The following is a 16,776-nucleotide window of genomic DNA, read 5'->3' as shown; positions in this document are numbered from 1 at the left end:
GCTGGAACTTGAATAAATATGTTTCAAAATTTAAGCACTGTAGGTTTTTCAGAGTCCACATGTTTCCAAATTATAAACGACGTTGGACCTTACTCTTCAGATTTCATATTGGCTGATATTTACCAGTTATTTGCATATGGATATTTCCATTACTTTACCTAATATGGAAATTAAAGTGATGACTCTGTTATGTCATGCTCTTTGAAAATGTTAGCTTCTTCAACAGAAAAAGAAGGCCCTTACAAATGCAAATTCAACATATAATAAACACCGTTAATAATCACATCTGCAATCAACCTCTTCCAAAGAGATATAATAAAACTGACTTTCTTTTACTGCCTGAATTTCCATGTCTAGAAAAAATTCATCCATGTCTTACAACTATCCTATGACAGGTCATACACTGATTACGGCTTTCCTTTAGGGATAAATGCAATTGAACATGGAATTTCTAGTCAGTGATGTACTTACACCTTTGGCTTCAACAATCTCTAAGCAGAGAGAAAGTAAGTCAGATATAATGCAGCTCCTGTATTAGATCATGTATTTTGTTGCACAAATCTGCATCAGTTTTACACTTTTGTTGTCACCAAACAACTTTATTGAAATCATTCCCTACCGTAGGCTTTTTGCCTTCTTTCAATAGTGTCTTTCTTCTCAGAACTCCTTGAATTGTAACAGTGCCTGGGAAGAGGTTCACTGCCAACTCCTCAGATTCCACAGAACTAAAAATAAAGACAAAGGTAAGGTGGTAAACAGTGGGGCATTGCAGCAAACCGTGATTTTAAAGATATTCAACATGTTTCAGCCTGGAAGGTGCTTTGCACACCTTAATTAACATTTGTAAAAACTTGAAAGTTTCAGTTTGCCGAGTTGCTTTTCTACACAGTTCACAGCACAAGCCACAGAATAATTTGTGTTTGAATTTAACCATTGACATTTTATATCACCTGCCCCACTAAATCAGGTGACATTGTAGTTCACTCGTTCAAGATTACCTACCAATTTAAAAGTCATATATTCACTCTTCACTTTACGCTGTGTTTTAACAAGACTTTGGACAGCACTGCAAAAGCTTAACACCTTTTCCTCTTGTCATGTGAGTGTCCCTTTAATAAAGGTTTTTGTCTCATCATATGGCTTCAGTGATGTCATTTTGTGGGTGGAGCTGGGCTGTGGCTGTGAGGAGTTTTGGTTTCAGTTTCAGTTTTGACTCAGAAAAAGAAAAGAAGTGTTTTGCCTGTTTCTCTCTATTTGTTAGTTAAAAAAACCATTGGTTGTGGATACCTGTCTTGGTACCTTAAAAGATATAGTTTGCTTTCCGGAAGGAGTTTGAATCTGCTGGTTGAGACTGGATCAGAATTTTAAGGAAAGGGCCAGCCCCATTCAAGTGAGAATGCAGTGTGCTGGCCCATGCCCTTGAATAGGAGTTTGGTTTATTGGATTTTGTTATTGAATTGGAACAGTTAAGGGGGGATTCATTAAGTGTTATATGTAGATTACTGTAGCTGTGTGGTGTCTTTATGTTTTTGTAATTGATAAAACTGTTTACTGTATTTATAGATATATATATGTTAACTATATTCTTAGAATAAACCTTGTTTTGATTAAAGTGTCTAGGGAGTCTGATGAATCACACCTGAGGCGAAGGCTTTTGTGCTCATCCTAGCCAAATTCAACATAAAGGTTGTAGGCCAGGTGAACTCCATAATACACTTTGGAGTTTCTAAGTCCTGGCCCATAACACTCTGAAAGTAAATCTACCAGAACTGACCATGAATTAGTCACCACTAATGAGAGTCAATTAATCCTTCAATGAAGTAAACAGTGTGGTGTTGGTATATGTGATATAGATATTTTAAAATTTACCTCGACTCTTTCTGGAAACATTTTACTTCAATAATAGCCCGTACCAAACACAATTATTTGACTGTTTGATTGTTTGGAAGTTAGAATAATTTCTTTATTAACAAAGTAGAATTGATTCTAGAACAAGTCATTTGTTTCCCTTTCCAATTCAGTCTCATCCTTTCTTGAAAGCACAGACCCCGGCTGGGATACCGTTTTGTGGGCATCAGAGCCCTTATGTGGCTTGCCCAAGTGACCCAGCCTGGTGGGTGTCAACATGTTATTCGACTTTAGGATCACTTCATCAAGCCCATATTCCTGTCACTTGAATCCACATGCATGCTTTTTCCAGTTGGGATCACCGGAACGTGTTTAGGAGAAGGAACCCTAGCTTGGAGTGCAGAAGGGATCTGCAGCACCTCCCTGCTAAGATCAGGTACCTCAATATAATCGAGGAACTGAAGCTGGGGTCTTCTCAGTCTGACTGACTCAATTGAGCTCATTGGCATGGATTTTCTGTCCCCGCCAATGGTGGGCATCATTGTGAGCGGGACAGGAAAATTTGGAGAGCAGCAATGATGGTCGCTGCTGGCAGAGCCAGAAAATCCTTTAAATGAATGAAGTACTGAAGTAAGTTTGGTGAATCAGTTTCTGTTCTTTATCCAGTGACCTCTTCTGGAAAATGTGTGTAGAAGTGGGGTAACAAGGAGGTTATCTCTGGTGTCTCTTGGTGAGGCAAATCAAGTACAATCAAAACCTTGGGATCGGATGTACACCAAATAAAGATTTTATCAATGCAGTGCCATTGCAAAATCTGACAAAGCAGGAGCATTTAAATGGAAACTTTTTATACATTTCATATGAAAAAGTGCTTCATCATCGTAGAATCTACAATAACAGTTTCCCTGAATTGAATGTCTCTGAGTTATTATATTTCTAAATCAATTGCTTGTACTCTTAACAGTAACATATTATTTTCGGCACAAGAAACAAATCAGAATGTGAGGCAAATCAAAAAGAATCAAAACCTTGGGATCAGATGTACATCAAATTAAAGTGAAAGAAGGCACCACAAATTTTAAGAACCATCTCCACATTAGTAAACTGATTTGAGAGAGAAAACAATCAATGATCTGGGTTAGTGTTGTTTCCTTCACCTGATTTTACACCCTGGAAAGAGAAGTGATATCTGACTCCTTTATAAAATAAATTGCTACCTGTTCGCCTTCAAGTGACTTCGATAGCCATTCCTTCCAACCCGTGGCACTGGGCAGAGAGTATAATAAAGCCGGTTCCTGCAGAATTTTATTATCAGTTTGAAAAAAATGGCAATGCTCAAAATATTCTCTTGGTTTTCAACATTTGAGTTGCAAGAAACCACTCCAATATTTGAGGCAGTATACAGATTCTTATTGTGAGGCTCTTCTCCACTTAATTCCGATAAGTTGGGGTGTGGAGGGGGAGGGGGGTGGGGGGCTGTGGAGGGCAGAGAGCTTTGAGGCTTCTGTAAGTGACACTTTGAATCAACTGTATTCGCTGTTCCCAATGTATTCTCCTCTACATCGGGGAGAGTAAACATAGACTGACCACTTTGCAGAACATCTTTTTCCCGTTCCCAAGCATTTTTATAAAAAATATATTTATTAGTTTTTTTAAACACAATTTTTCTCCCTTACAAACAATAAACCCCCCACCTCGTAACAAAAAAAAAACGAGAAATCGCGCAGAGCAAGATATATACATGGCAAAATGATATAATTACACAGCTTTGTACACTGGCCCTCACCCGTACGTGCCAGTTTCCCCAACCCTTCATGTTATCTCTTGCTCATCCAGCCTCCCAGGCAGCCCCCCCTTCCCAGGACGCCCCCCCCCCCCCAAGGTTGCTGCTGCTGCTGACCGACCTTCCTCTAACGCTCCACAAGATAGTCTAGGAACGGTTGCCACCGCCTGTAGAACCCCTGCGCAGACCCTCTCAAGGCGAACTTAATCCTCTCCAACTTTATGAACCCAGCCATATCATTTATCCAGGCCTCCAGGCTGGGGGGCTTCGCCTCCTTCCACATTAGCAAGATCCTTCGCCGGGCTACTAGGGACGCAAAGGCCAGAATGCCGGACTCTTTCGCCTCCTGCACTCCCGGTTCGTCCATTACTCCAAATATTGCTAGCCCCCAGCTTGGCTTGACCCGGACTTTCACCACCTGAGATATTGCTCCCGCCACTCCTCTCCAGAACCCCTCCAGTGCCGGGCATGACCAAAACATATGGACATGGTTCGCCGGGCTCCCTGAGCACCTTCCACATCTGTCCTCCACCCCAAAGAACCTACTCAACCTCGCCCCCATCAAGTGCGCTCTGTGCACCACCTTAAATTGTATCAGGCTGAGCCTGGCACACGAGGAGGAATTAACCCGATCTAGGGCATCAGCCCACAGACCTTCCTCGATCTCCTCCCCCAGCTCCTCCTCCCATTTACCCGTCAACTCTTCTACCAGCGCTTCCCCCTCTTCTTTCAACTCCTGGTGTATTTCCGACACCTTGCCCTCCCCAACCCATACACCCGAGATCACCCTATCTTGAACTTCTTGTGCCGGGAGCAATGGGAATTCCCTCACCTGTCGCCTCACAAAAGCCCTCACCTGCATATATCTAAAGGCATTTCCCGGGGGTAACTCAAACTTCTCCTCCAGTGCCCCTAGGCTCGCAAACGTCCCGTCGATGAACAGGTCCCCCATTCTTCCCTGTTCCCAAGCATGACCACACCTTCCAGTCCTTTGCCATTTCAACTCAACACCTTGCTCCCATGACCACATATTTGTCCTCGACCTGGTGCAATGCTCCAGCGAACACAATTCAAACTGGAATAACAATGCTTCATCTTCAGATTAGGCACGTTACGGTCCTCTAGACTCAAAATGGACTTCAACACTTTTAAGCTGTGAAGTTACCCATCCATCTAACTCCACCTCCCCCCCTTTGATTTTCTGTATTGTTTCCCTTGCTTGTCCAATATTACTCACCCCTCCCCCACATGGACACTATCTCTTGTTCAATTTTGCCCTCACTGAGCACTGACCTCTGCTTTCCTAGTAACACATTCTGTTATCCTACCTGTGCCACTATTAACACTCTTTGGTCCCTAATAGCACCATTAACAGCCCTATGTCTCATGTACATTACATTTCTGCCAATCATTCCTTGGACAGCAAGGTAGCACAGTGGTTAGCACTGTTGCTTCACAGCACCAGGTTTCCAGGTTTGATTCCCGGCTTGGGTCACAGTCCATGCGGCGTCTGCACGTTCTCCCTGTGTCTTCGTGGGTTTCCTCTGGGAGCTCCGGTTTCCTCCCACAAGTCCGAAAAACATGCTGTTAGGTGAATTGGACATTAGGAATTCTCCCTCTGTGTACCCGAACAGGCGCCGGAATGTGTCGACAGTAACTTCATTGTAATGTAAGTCTACTTGTGACAATAAAGATAATTTTAAAAAAATAAAGCTCCAACCTATCACTGACTTTACAATCTGCCCCACCTCCCTCTATCCGTATATAATTCATCACATTTCTATCCCTTTTAGTTCCGTAGACGGGTCAATGGACTCAAAATGTTAACTGTGTTTCTCTCTCCACAAATGCTGCCAGGCCTGTTGAGTTAATCCAGCATTTTGTGTTTGTATTTTAGATTTCCAGCATCCACAATATTTTGCTTTTATTTCTGAATCAACCAAGTGGCTCTGTAGAAACAAATTTTCCCTCACGATAGTCCTGCAATATGCGTTCAGCATTTTCTACCAGACATGACTGGGTAACCTTGGGATTGTTTTCATATTCTACTACTTTATGGTACAATTGCATACACGTGCAACTTTCCAAGAGTTATCACAAAATGCTGCTCATTAGTGTTCACATATACTGCCACTGAGAGCTCTTAAAAAAGGCCATTCTAAAAGCAGGAAACATCAGTAGAATAATAGTGGAAATAACATCGTGAGCATTGAAAAAAACACAAGAACGTGCTGTTAGGTGAATTGGACATTAGGAATTCTCCCTCTGTGTACCTGAACAGGCGCTGGAGTGTGGCGACTAGGGGATTTTCACAGTAACTTCATTGCGGTGTTAGTGTAAGTTTATTTGTGACACTAATAAAGATTATTATTATTAATCATTCTTTGGAGTCATCAGACAAAAATCTATGATTTTGAAACTAATCCATTATAGACACACTTGCCTCGATTTTGTGATAAATACAACATAAGGAGCACGATTGGCCTAGTGGTTGGGTCAACACTGTCCTTTCACCTTGGTCAAATGTAACCTAGGCACATGGGCTAAAACTACTGGCACATTCTGCTGGCTACAAATGTTCAATCTGAATTGCAATTTACAGTATCTCCCTAATTCCTGGTTCAGAGCAACAAACAGAAAAAGACTGTGAAATCAAAAGCATTCACAGGATATAACCATTCACACGTATTGGCATGGCAAGCCATTCGTAATTGGCCTTGAGAAGGTGATGGTTGGCTGCTTTCTTGAACTGCTTTTGTTCATGTGATTCAGGTATTTCAACAGCGTTAAGGGATGATGCAGGAGGAAGGGTTTCAGATTTCTGGATAATTGGGGCTCATTCTGGGGTCGGTGGGCCCTCTACAAATGGGATGGTCTACACCTGGACCAGAGGGGTACCAATATCGTGGGGGGGAAATTTGCTAATGCTCTTTGGGAGGGTTTAAACTAGTTCAGCAGGGGTTTAGGAACCTGAATTGTAGCTCCAGTATACAGGAGGTTGAGAGTAAGTGAGGTCGTGAGTATGGTTTCAAAGTTGCAGGAGTGTACCGGCAGGCAGGAAGGTGGTTTAATGTGTGTCTTCTTCAATGCCAGGAGCATCCGGAATAAGGTGGGTGAACTTGCGGCATGGGTTGGTACCTGGGACTTTGATGTTGTGGCCATTTCGGAGACATGGATAGAGCAGGGACAGGAATGGTTGTTGCAGGTGCCGGGGTGTAGATATTTCAGTAAGCTCAGGGAAGGTGGTAAAAGAGGGGGAGGGGTGGCATTGTTAGTCAAGGACAGTATTACGGTGGCAGAAAGGACGTTTGATGAGGACTCGTCGATTGAGGTAGTATGGGCTGAGGTTAGAAACAGGAAAGGAGAGGTCACCCTGTTAGGGGTTTTCTATAGGCCTCCGAAAAGTTCCAGAGATGTAGAGGAAAGAATTGCAAAGATGATTCTGGATAGGAGCGAAAGCAACAGGGTAGTTGTTATGGGGGACTTTAACTTTTCAAATATTGACTGGAAACGCTATAGTTCGAGTACTTTAGATGGGTCCGTTTTTGTCCAATGTGTGCAGGAGGGTTTCCTGACACAGTATGTAGATAGGCCAACGAGAGGCGAGGCCATATTGGATTTAGAACTGGGTAATGAACCAGGACAGGTGTTAGATTTGGAGGTAGGTGAGCACTTTGGTGATAGTGACCACAATTCGATTAAGTTTACTTTAGTGATGGAAAGGGATAGGCATATACCACAGGGCAAGAGTTATATCTGGGGGAAAGGCAATTATGATGCGATTAGGCAAGACTTAGGATGCATCGGATGGAGAGGAAAACTGCAAGGGATGGGCACAATGGAAATGTGGAGCTTGTTCAAGGAACAGCTACTGCGTGTCCATGATAAGTATGTACCTGTCAGGCAGGGAGGAAGTGGTCGAGCAAGGGAACCGTGGTTTACTAATGCAGTCGAAACACTTGTCAAGAGGAAGAAGGAGGCTTATGTAAAGATGAGACATGAAGGTTCAGTAAGGGCGCTCGAGAGTTACAAGTTAGCTAGGAAGGAGCTAAAGAGAGAGCTAAGAAGGGCCAGGAGAGGACATGAGAAGTCTTTGGTAGGTAGGATCAAGGATAACCCTAAAGCTTTCTATAGATAGGTCAGGAACAAAAGAATGACGAGGGTAAGAGTAGGGCCAGTCAAGGACAGTAGTGGGAAGTTGTGCTTGGAGTCCGAGGAGATAGGTGTTAAATGAATATTTTTCGTCACTATTCACACAGGAAAAAGACAATGTTGTCGAGGAGAATACTGAGATTCAGGCTACTAGCCTAGAAGGGCTTGAGGTTCATAGGGAGGAGGTGTTAACAATTCTGGAAAGGGTGAAAATAGATAGGTCCCCTGGGCCGGATGGGATTTATCCTAGGATTCTCTGGGAAGCTAGGGAGGTGATTGCTGAGCCTTTGGCTTTGATCTTTAAGTCATCTTTGTCTACAGGAATAGAGCCAGAAGACTGGAGGATAGCAAATGTTGTCCCCTTGTTCAAGAAGGGGAGTAGAGACAACCCCGGTAACTATAGACCAGTGAGCCTTACTTCTGTTGTGGGCAAAATCTTGGAAAGGTTTATAAGAGACAGGGTGTATAATCATCTGGAAAGGAATAATTTGATTAGACATAGTCAACACGGTTTCGTGAAGGGTAGGTCGTGCCTCACAAACCTTATTGAGTTCTTTGAGAAGGTGACCAAACAGGTGGATGAGGGTATAGCAGTTGATGTGGTGCATATGGATTTCAGTAAGCGTTTGATAAGGTTCCCCACGGTAGGCTACTGCAGAAAATACAGAGGCATGGGATTCAGGGTGATTTAGCAGTTTGGATCAGAAATTAGCTAGTTGGAAGAAGACAAAGGGTGGTGGTTGATGGGAAGTGTTCAGACTGGAGTCCAGTTACTAGTGGTGTACCACAACCATCTGTTTTGGGGCCACTGCTGTTTGTCTTTTTTATAAATGACCTGGAGGAGGGCGTAGAAGGATGGGTGAGTAAATTTGCAGATGACATTAAAGTCGGTGGAGTTGTGGACAGTGCGGAAGGATGTTACAAGTTACAGAGGGACATAGATAAGCTGCAGCGCTGGGCTGAGAGGTGGCAAATGGAGTTTAATGCAGAAAAGTGTGAGGTGATTCATTTTGGAAGGAATAACAGGAAGACAGAGTACTGGGCTAATGGTAAGATTCTTGGCAGTGTGGATGAGCAGAGAGATCTCGGTGACCATGTACATAGATCCCTGAAAGTTGCCACCCAGGTTGAGAGGGTTGTTAAGAAGGCGTAAGGTGTGTCAGCTTTTATTGGTAGAGGGATTGAGTTTCGGAGCCATGAGGTCATGTTGCAGCTGTACAAAACTCTGGTGCGGCTGCATTTGGAGTATTGTGTGCAATTCTGGTCGCCGCATTATAGGAAGGATGTGGAAGCATTGGAAAGGGTGCAGAGGAGATTTACCAGAATGTTGTCTGGTCTGGAGGGAAGATCTTATGAGGAAAGGCTGAGGGACTTGAGGCTGTTTTCATTAGAGAGAAGAAGGTTAAGAGGTGACTTAATTGAGGCATACAAGATGATCAGAGGATTGGATAGGGTGGACAGTGAGAGCCTTTTTCCTCGGATGGCGATGTCTAGAACCTTAGTTAGGCCACACTTGGAGTATAGTGTTCAATTCTGGTCGCCACACTACCAGAAGGATGTGGAGGCTTTAGAGAGGGTGCAGAAGAGATTTACCAGAATGTTGCCTGGTATGGAGGGCATAAGCTATGAGGAGCGGTTGAATAAACTCGGTTTGTTCTCACTGGAACGAAGGAGGTTGAGGGGCGACCTGATAGAGGTATACAAAATTATGAGGGGCATAGACAGAGTGGATAGTCAGAGGCTTTTCCCCAGGGTAGAGGGGTCAATTACTAGGGGGCATAGGTTTAAGGTGAGAGGGGCAAGGTTTAGAGTAGATGTACGAGGCAAGTTTTTTACGCAGAGGGTAGTGGGTACCTGGAACTCGCTACCGGAGGAGGTAGTGGAAGCAGGGACGATAGGGACATTTAAGGGGCATCTTGACAAATATATGAATAGGATGGGAATAGAAGGATACGGACCCAGGAAGTGTAGAAGATTGTAGTTTAGTCGGGCAGTATGGTCGGCACGGGCTTGGAGGGCCGAAGGGCCTGTTCCTGTGCTGTACATTTCTTTGTTCTTTGTTTGTTTGTTGTCTAGCATGAGGGGACATAGCTTTAAATTGAGGGGAGATAGATATGAGACAGATGTCAGAGGTCGGTTCTTTACTCAGAGAGTAGTAAGGGTGTGGAATGCCCTCCATGCAACAGTAGTGGACTCGCCAGAACTAAGGGTATTCAAATGGTCATTGGATAGACATATTGACGATAAGGGAATAGTGTAGATGGGCTTTAGAGTGGTTTCACAGGTCGGTGCAACATCGAGGGCCGAAGGGCCTGTACTGCGCTGTAATGTTCTATGTTCTAAGGGGAGACTATCCCATCTCACCAAGTTCTCCTTCACCCTCCCCACCAGGCTTGTGAAATTAAGTTTGCGGAGTCGTGCCCAGTCCCACGCCATCTGCACCCCCAATACCTAAAATGAGTTGTCGCTACCTGGAATGGCAACCCTTCCATTCCCACCCCTGCACCTCCGCTCCCACCTCCCTTAATTCCCTAGGGTGCAGGCCATCAGGTCTCAGGGATTTATCTGCCTTTAATCCCATCTGTTTATTCAATAACGACTCCATAGTGATGGTTATTGTACCAAGTTCCTCTGTATTAACTGTAGTTTTTGACATTTTTTATTATTTTCTACCATGAAGACAGAGGCAAAATATTGGTTCAGGGCCTCTGCCATCTCTGTGTTCCCTATTATTTCCTCACCAGTGTCATCCTCTAAAGGGCCAATATTTACTTTTGCTATTCTCTTCCTCTTTATGAACAAATAGCAGCTTTTGGTATCAGTGTTTATATTTCCTGCTAGTTTCCTTCAATAGTTTATCTTTCCTCTTTTGTTTGATTTTTAGTGCCCTTTTGCTGAATCTTTAGTTGAAAGGGAGAGAAAAAGTAGAAAACTATAGACCGGTTACCTGAATCTTCTCCCAAACCTCCAGCTTACCACTAGATTTCCTCAGCCTCATCTGGTCCTTTACTCTCAGATGGGTCTCCTGTAACAGCTCTACGAAGCTTTCAGACCTTTTAAGTGCGAGAAAACTCGCACTCTCTTCACTGGTCCCCCCAACCCTCACACACTCCACATCCCCCCCGGCCATGACCATCATCCCAGGCCCCGCCGAGCAGGCGAGACCCAGCCCAAGACCTAGTCACCATCACCACCGCCCCCCCCCTCCTCTTGAAAAGACCTCACCCAGTATCGTCCCCCATCCCCCACCATTTACACCTCGCAGGCCCATCGAAACCTGCCCATACAGGTTCCAATGACAGTGGCTCCTCCCCACACCTCACTCCCATTCACTAGCCAACAATACGTTTGCTAACACAGAGGCGCCTGCCAGAGCCCCTTCCCCACACCGAAAAACACACCCACTCCAAAGTCCCCCATACCCACCTCTTCGAAACTTCCAACACCTTACGCCCAAACAAACCATAAAACCCAAACATCCGTAAATCCCAACGGCCAAACCACCCCAGCCCAAACATATATTTCACAAAACAGTTACCCATAACATTCACAACGGGAAAGATCAGCATAAAGGAAAAACCCAGTCAAAAACCATCAAAGTCCAAATTCAGTCCAGTCGCAGGACTTCTGCCTTCACGAACGCCTCTGCCTCAAAGTAGTAGTTGTGCTTAACCCTCAGCTTCGCTGGTTAGACCACACAAAAAAAATCACGCATGCTGCGTTTATACAACACCACCTTAGCTCGACCAAAGGCCCGTCTCCTTGTTAGCTCCTTTGTTAAGTCCTGGTATATCCGTACACCATTTCTGTCCGACTCCACCTCCCACTTCTGCTTGACCACCTCAGCACCATCTCCTGCACTTGAAAATTGTAAAAACAGGCAATCACAGCTCTTGGCCGTCCATTCGTCCTTGATTTGTACTTGAGCAAGACTCCCTAGGTGTTCAAGTGAAGGCAAGCATCCAGCAGAGGGCAGTAGAGCGGAACTGCTGATTGGCTGTTGCGGGGAAAATCTGCATCAGTGCATTGCGTTCACCGTATCTTGAAGGTGGTTTGTGGAGGAGCTGTTATCAAGTGACAGTTAAACCCGAAACACTTCTTCAGTGTTTCCCTCCCTACCTCCTCCTCTAACCAAAAAAAAAAGACAATCACTGTAAGGATCCCAGCCGAGTAAAGATCAAGAGGGAGACTCGAGGGCAGGTAGAAGTAGAAAGATGTTGAACCGTGACGTCACAGCCTGCAGTTAAGTGATTGGCTGGTGACTGGTAAGTAGTTTTTCTTTTCCCTGAGGTGTTATCGTGCGGGGCGCAGTGGTTGCTGAGTGAGTCCTTGCTGAGAAGTGGAGTAAATTTTCAAAAAAACTTACTGTTGGGAGTTTCCAGCCGAATCCGGTCGGAGTGAGGACAGAGTGACTGCTGGGTAAGTAGTAAAGATTTAAATTGTTTGCGCAGGTCCATAACAGCTGATTGCTGTTCTCGTGTGGGGCGCAGTGGTTGCTGGTTAAGTGTTTTATTTTTACCTATATTTAAGTTGGGCAGTTTCTAAACCCTAGACACTATACTTGTAGTGTCCCCCACCCTTCCACCTCCTTTAACCTAAGGGGTAGAGTGAATAACAGGTAAGCTCTTTCTTTCTTTTTCTTCTTTTATCTAGAGGGGATGGCAGGGAAAGTAGTGCAATGTTCCTCCTGCAGAATGTTTGAGGTGAGGAGTGTCCCTGCTGATTTCACCTGTGAGAAGTGCACCCATCTCCAGCTCCTCAGAAACTGAGTTAGGGAACTGGAGCTGGATCTGGATGAATTTTGGATCATTCGGGAGGCAGAGGTGGTCATAGATAGTAGCTTCAGGGATGTAGTTACTCCGAAGAATCAAGGTAGATGGGTGACGGTGAGAGAGGCTGGGAGGAAGCAGTCAGTGCAGGGATACTCTGTGGTCGTTCCCCTCAGTAACAAGTATACCGTTTTGGATACTGTTGAGGGGGACGACCTACCAGGGGTAAGCAACGGTGAACGGATCACCAGTGCTGAGTCCGTCCCTGTGGCTCAGAAGGGACGGAGGGAGAGCACGAGAGCAATAGTTATGGGGACTCGATAGTTAGAGGGACAGATAGACGGTTCTGTGGCAGCGAAAGAGACTCACGGATGGTATGTTGCCTCCCGGGTGCCAGGGTCCGTGACGTCTCGGACCATGTGTTCAGAATCCTTAAAGGGGAGGGGGAGCAGTCACAAGTCGTGGTGCACATCGGTACCAACGACATAGGTAAGAGAAGGGACGGGGATTTAAAATAGGAATTTCGGGAGCTAGGGTGGAAGCTGAGAGCCAGGACAAACCATGTTGTCACCTCTGGTCTGTTGCCAGTGCCACGTGCTAGTGAGGTGAGGAACAGGGAGAGAGTGCAGATAAACATGTGGCTGCAGGGATGGTGTAGGAGGGAGGGTTTCAGGTACGTGGGTAATTGGAGCACATTCTGGGGAAAGTGGGTCCTGTACAGACAGGACGGTTTGCACCTGAAACAGAGGGGCACCAATACTGGGAGGGAAATTTGCTACGGCTCTTCGGGGGGGTTTAAACTAATATGTCAGGGGGCTAGGAAAAAGAGCTATGTTCCAGAAGCCAGTGTCGAGAGTAGTGAGGTACTGAGGAGGGTATCAAGGTCGCAGGAGTGTACCGGCAGACAGAAAGGTGGGTTGAAGTGTGTCTACTTCAATGCAAGGAGCGTCCGGAATAAGGTAGGTGAACTTGGAGCGTGGATTGGTACTTGGGACTACGATGTTGTGGCCATTACGGAGACATGGTTGGAACAGGGACAGGAATGGTTGTTGGAAGTTCCGGGGTATAGATGTTTCAGTAAGAGTAGGGAAGGTGGTAAAAGAGGTGGAGGAATAGCATTGTTAATCAAGGATAGTTTGACGGCTGCAGAAAGGCAGTTTGAAGGGGATCTACCTACTGAGGTAATATGGGGTGAAGTTAGAAATAGGAAAGGAGCGGTCACATTGTTAGGAGATTTCTATAGGCCCCCAAATAATAATAGAGATGTGGAGGAAGAAATTGCAAAACAGATTATGGATAGGTGTGGAGGTCTCAGGGTAGTTGTCATGGGTGACTTTAACTATCCAAATATTGATTGGAACCTCTTTCGGTCAAACAGTTTGGATGGGGCAGTTTTTGTACAGTGTGTGCAGGAGGGTTTCCTGACACAATATGTGGATAGGCCAACAAGAGGGGGGGCCACATTGGATTTGGTACTGGGTAATGAACCGGGCCAACTGTTAGATTTGTTTGTGGGAGAGCACTTTGGAGATAGTGACCACAATTTGGTGTCTTTCACTATTGCAATGGAGAGGGATAGGGCCATACGGCAGGGCAAGGTTTATAATTGGGGGAGGGGTAATTATGATGTGATTAGACAAGAATTAGGGAGCATAGGATGGAAACAGAAACTATCAGGGAAAGGCACAAATGAAAAGTGGAGCTTGTTCAAGGAACAAATACTGCGTGTCCTTGGTAGGCATGTCCCTGTCAGGCAGGGAGGAAATGGCCATGTGAGGGAACCATGGTTCACAAAAGAGGTTGAATGTCTTGTCAAGAGGAAAAAGGAAGAGCATGTAAGGATGAGAAAACAAGGTTCAGTAGGGTCGCTTGAGGGTTACAAGGTAGCAAGGAATGAGCTGAAAAAAGGGCTTAGGAGAGCTAGGAGGGGGCATGAGAAGTCCTTGGCGGGTCGGATCAAGGAAAACCCCAAGGCTTTTTACTCTTATGTGAGAAATAAAAGAATGACCAGGGTGAGGGTAGGGCCAGTCAAGGACAGTAGTGGGAACTTGTGCACGGAGTCAGAAGAAATAGGAGAGGCGTTGAATGAATACTTTTCTTCAGTGTTCACAAAGGAGGGGGCCATGTTTTTGAGGATGAGAGTGTGATTCAGGCAGGTAGGCTGAAGGAAGTAGATGTTCTGAGGAAGGAAGTATTAGCAATTTTGAAAAACCTGAGGGTCGACAAGTCCCCTGGGCCAGATGCGATATACCCAAGGATTCTTTGGGAGGCAAGGGATGAGATTGCAGAGCCTTTGGCTTTGATCTTTGGGTCCTCGCTGTCCACGGGGATAGTGCCAGAGGACTGGAGAGTGGCGAATGTTGTACCTCTGTTCAAGAAAGGGAATAGGAATGACTCAGATAATTATAGGCCAGTTAGTCTTACTTCGGTGGTCGGGAAGATAATGGAAAAGGTCCTGAAGGATAGGATTTATGACCATGTGGAAAGATGCAGCTTAATCCGGGATAGTCAACACGGATTCGTGAAGGGTAGGTCTTGCCTCACAAATTTGATTGAATTCTTTGAGGAGGTAACTAAGTGTGTAGATGAAGGTAGAGCAGTTGATGTCGTTTCCATGGATTTTAGTAAGGCGTTTGATAAGGTTCCCCATGGTCGGCTCATGAAGAAAGTAAGGAGGTGTGGGATAGAGGGAAATTTGGCCAATTGGATAAGTAACTGGTTATCACATAGAAGACAGAGGGTGGTGGTGGATGGAAAATTTTCAGACGGGAGACCAGTTACCAGCGGTGTACCACAGGGATCAGTGCTGGGTCCTCTGCTATTTGTGATTTTTATCAATGACTTGGAGGAGGGGGTTGAAGGGTGGGTCAGTAAATTTGCTGATGACACCAAGATTGGTGGAGTAGTGGATGAGGTGGAGGGATGTTGTAGGCTGCAAAGAGACATTGATAGGATGCAGAGCTGGGCCGAAAAATGGCAGATGGCGTTTAACCCTGATAAGTGCGAGGTGATTCATTTTGGTAGAAAAAATTTGAATGCGGATTACAGGGTCAACGGCAGGGTTCTGAGGAATGTGGAGGAACAGAGAGATCTTGGGGTTCATGTCCACAGATCTCTGAAGGTTGCCACTCGAAGTGGATAGAGCTGTGAAGAAGGCTTATAGTGTGTTAGCATTTATTAACAGGGGACTTGAGTTTAAGAGCCGCGGGGTTATGCTGCAACTATACATAACCCTGGTGAGACCACATTTGGAGTATTGTGTGCAGTTCTGGTCACCTCATTATAGGAAGGATGTGGAAGCATTGGGAAGGGTGCAAAGGAGATTTACCAGGAAGTTGCCTAGTTTGCAGGATAGGTCTTATGAAGAAAAGTTGATGGAGCTTGGGCTTTTCTCTTTGGAGCGGAGGAGGGTGAGAGGCGACTTGATAGAGGTTTATAAGATAATGAGGGGGATAGATAGAGTGGACATTCAGAGACTATTTCCTCGGGTGGATGTAGCTGTTACAAGGGGGCATAACTATAAGATTCAGGGTGGGAGATATAGGAGGGATATCCGAGATAGGTTCTTTACTCAAGAGAGGGGTTAGGGTGTGGAATGGACTGCCTGCTGTGATAGTGGAGTCGGACACTTGAGGAACTTTCAAGCAGTTATTGGAAGGGCACATGGAGCACACCAGAATGACAGGGAGTGGGATAGCTTGACCTTGGTTTCGGACAGTGCTCGGCACAACATTGAGGGCCGAAGGGCCTGTTCTGTGCTGTACTGTTCTATGTTGATTTTGGCCAGAGCGATGGGTGGGCCCTGTCCCAATTCGTACTGGGATGGATACTCCCAGTCCCCAACTTGGCCAGCATGTCAGGGAAGTGCTCTGTAGGCCTCCAGTCCTCCACCCCCTCAAGTACATCTACGATCCTCAGACTTTGCCTTCGTGAATATTCTCCAGGTTTTCTACTTTGGCCCTCAGACCTCTGTTGATCTCTGCCACCTTCCACAGCTCCTCGCCCATTGAGGTAGGGAATGAATGTTTAAGGTGGTGGATGGGAAGCCGTGCCACCTGGGCACTTTGGCAGTGCCAGGATGGCAGTGCCAGCTCACGTTCCAGGGGAAGGGTCCGGGGGGGGGGGGGGGGGGGGGTGCCATGCACTGATCCTGACCACCCAGGTGTCTCCAATAGCCCGGGAAACACCCCGGGTGCGGTTCCACCTGGTCCACGTTTGTGTGGA

General features: G+C 45.6%; 1 protein-coding gene across 3 annotated transcripts in view; it reads right to left on the bottom strand.

Moving 5' to 3' along the window:
* Nucleotides 1-16,776, bottom strand: part of ralgps2 (Ral GEF with PH domain and SH3 binding motif 2) — a 677,925-nt gene that overhangs the window by 82,311 nt on the left and 578,838 nt on the right. For 2 of the 3 annotated variants that reach the window (XM_072511682.1, XM_072511681.1), the window contains exons 16-17: nucleotides 3,066-3,143; nucleotides 620-725 (exon numbers count right to left, since the gene is read on the bottom strand). In XM_072511682.1, the coding sequence (XP_072367783.1) occupies nucleotides 620-725; nucleotides 3,066-3,143 (184 nt within the window). The remainder of the gene's footprint in view (nucleotides 1-619; nucleotides 726-3,065; nucleotides 3,144-16,776) is intronic. The other variant, XM_072511683.1, reaches the window with a different exon arrangement.

Source organism: Scyliorhinus torazame, chromosome 7, assembly GCF_047496885.1.
Source record: "Scyliorhinus torazame isolate Kashiwa2021f chromosome 7, sScyTor2.1, whole genome shotgun sequence".
Classification (NCBI taxonomy): Eukaryota; Metazoa; Chordata; class Chondrichthyes; order Carcharhiniformes; family Scyliorhinidae; genus Scyliorhinus; species Scyliorhinus torazame.
The sequence above is the reverse complement of the archived record's forward strand: the minus strand, read 5'-3'. Positions and strand labels throughout refer to the sequence as shown.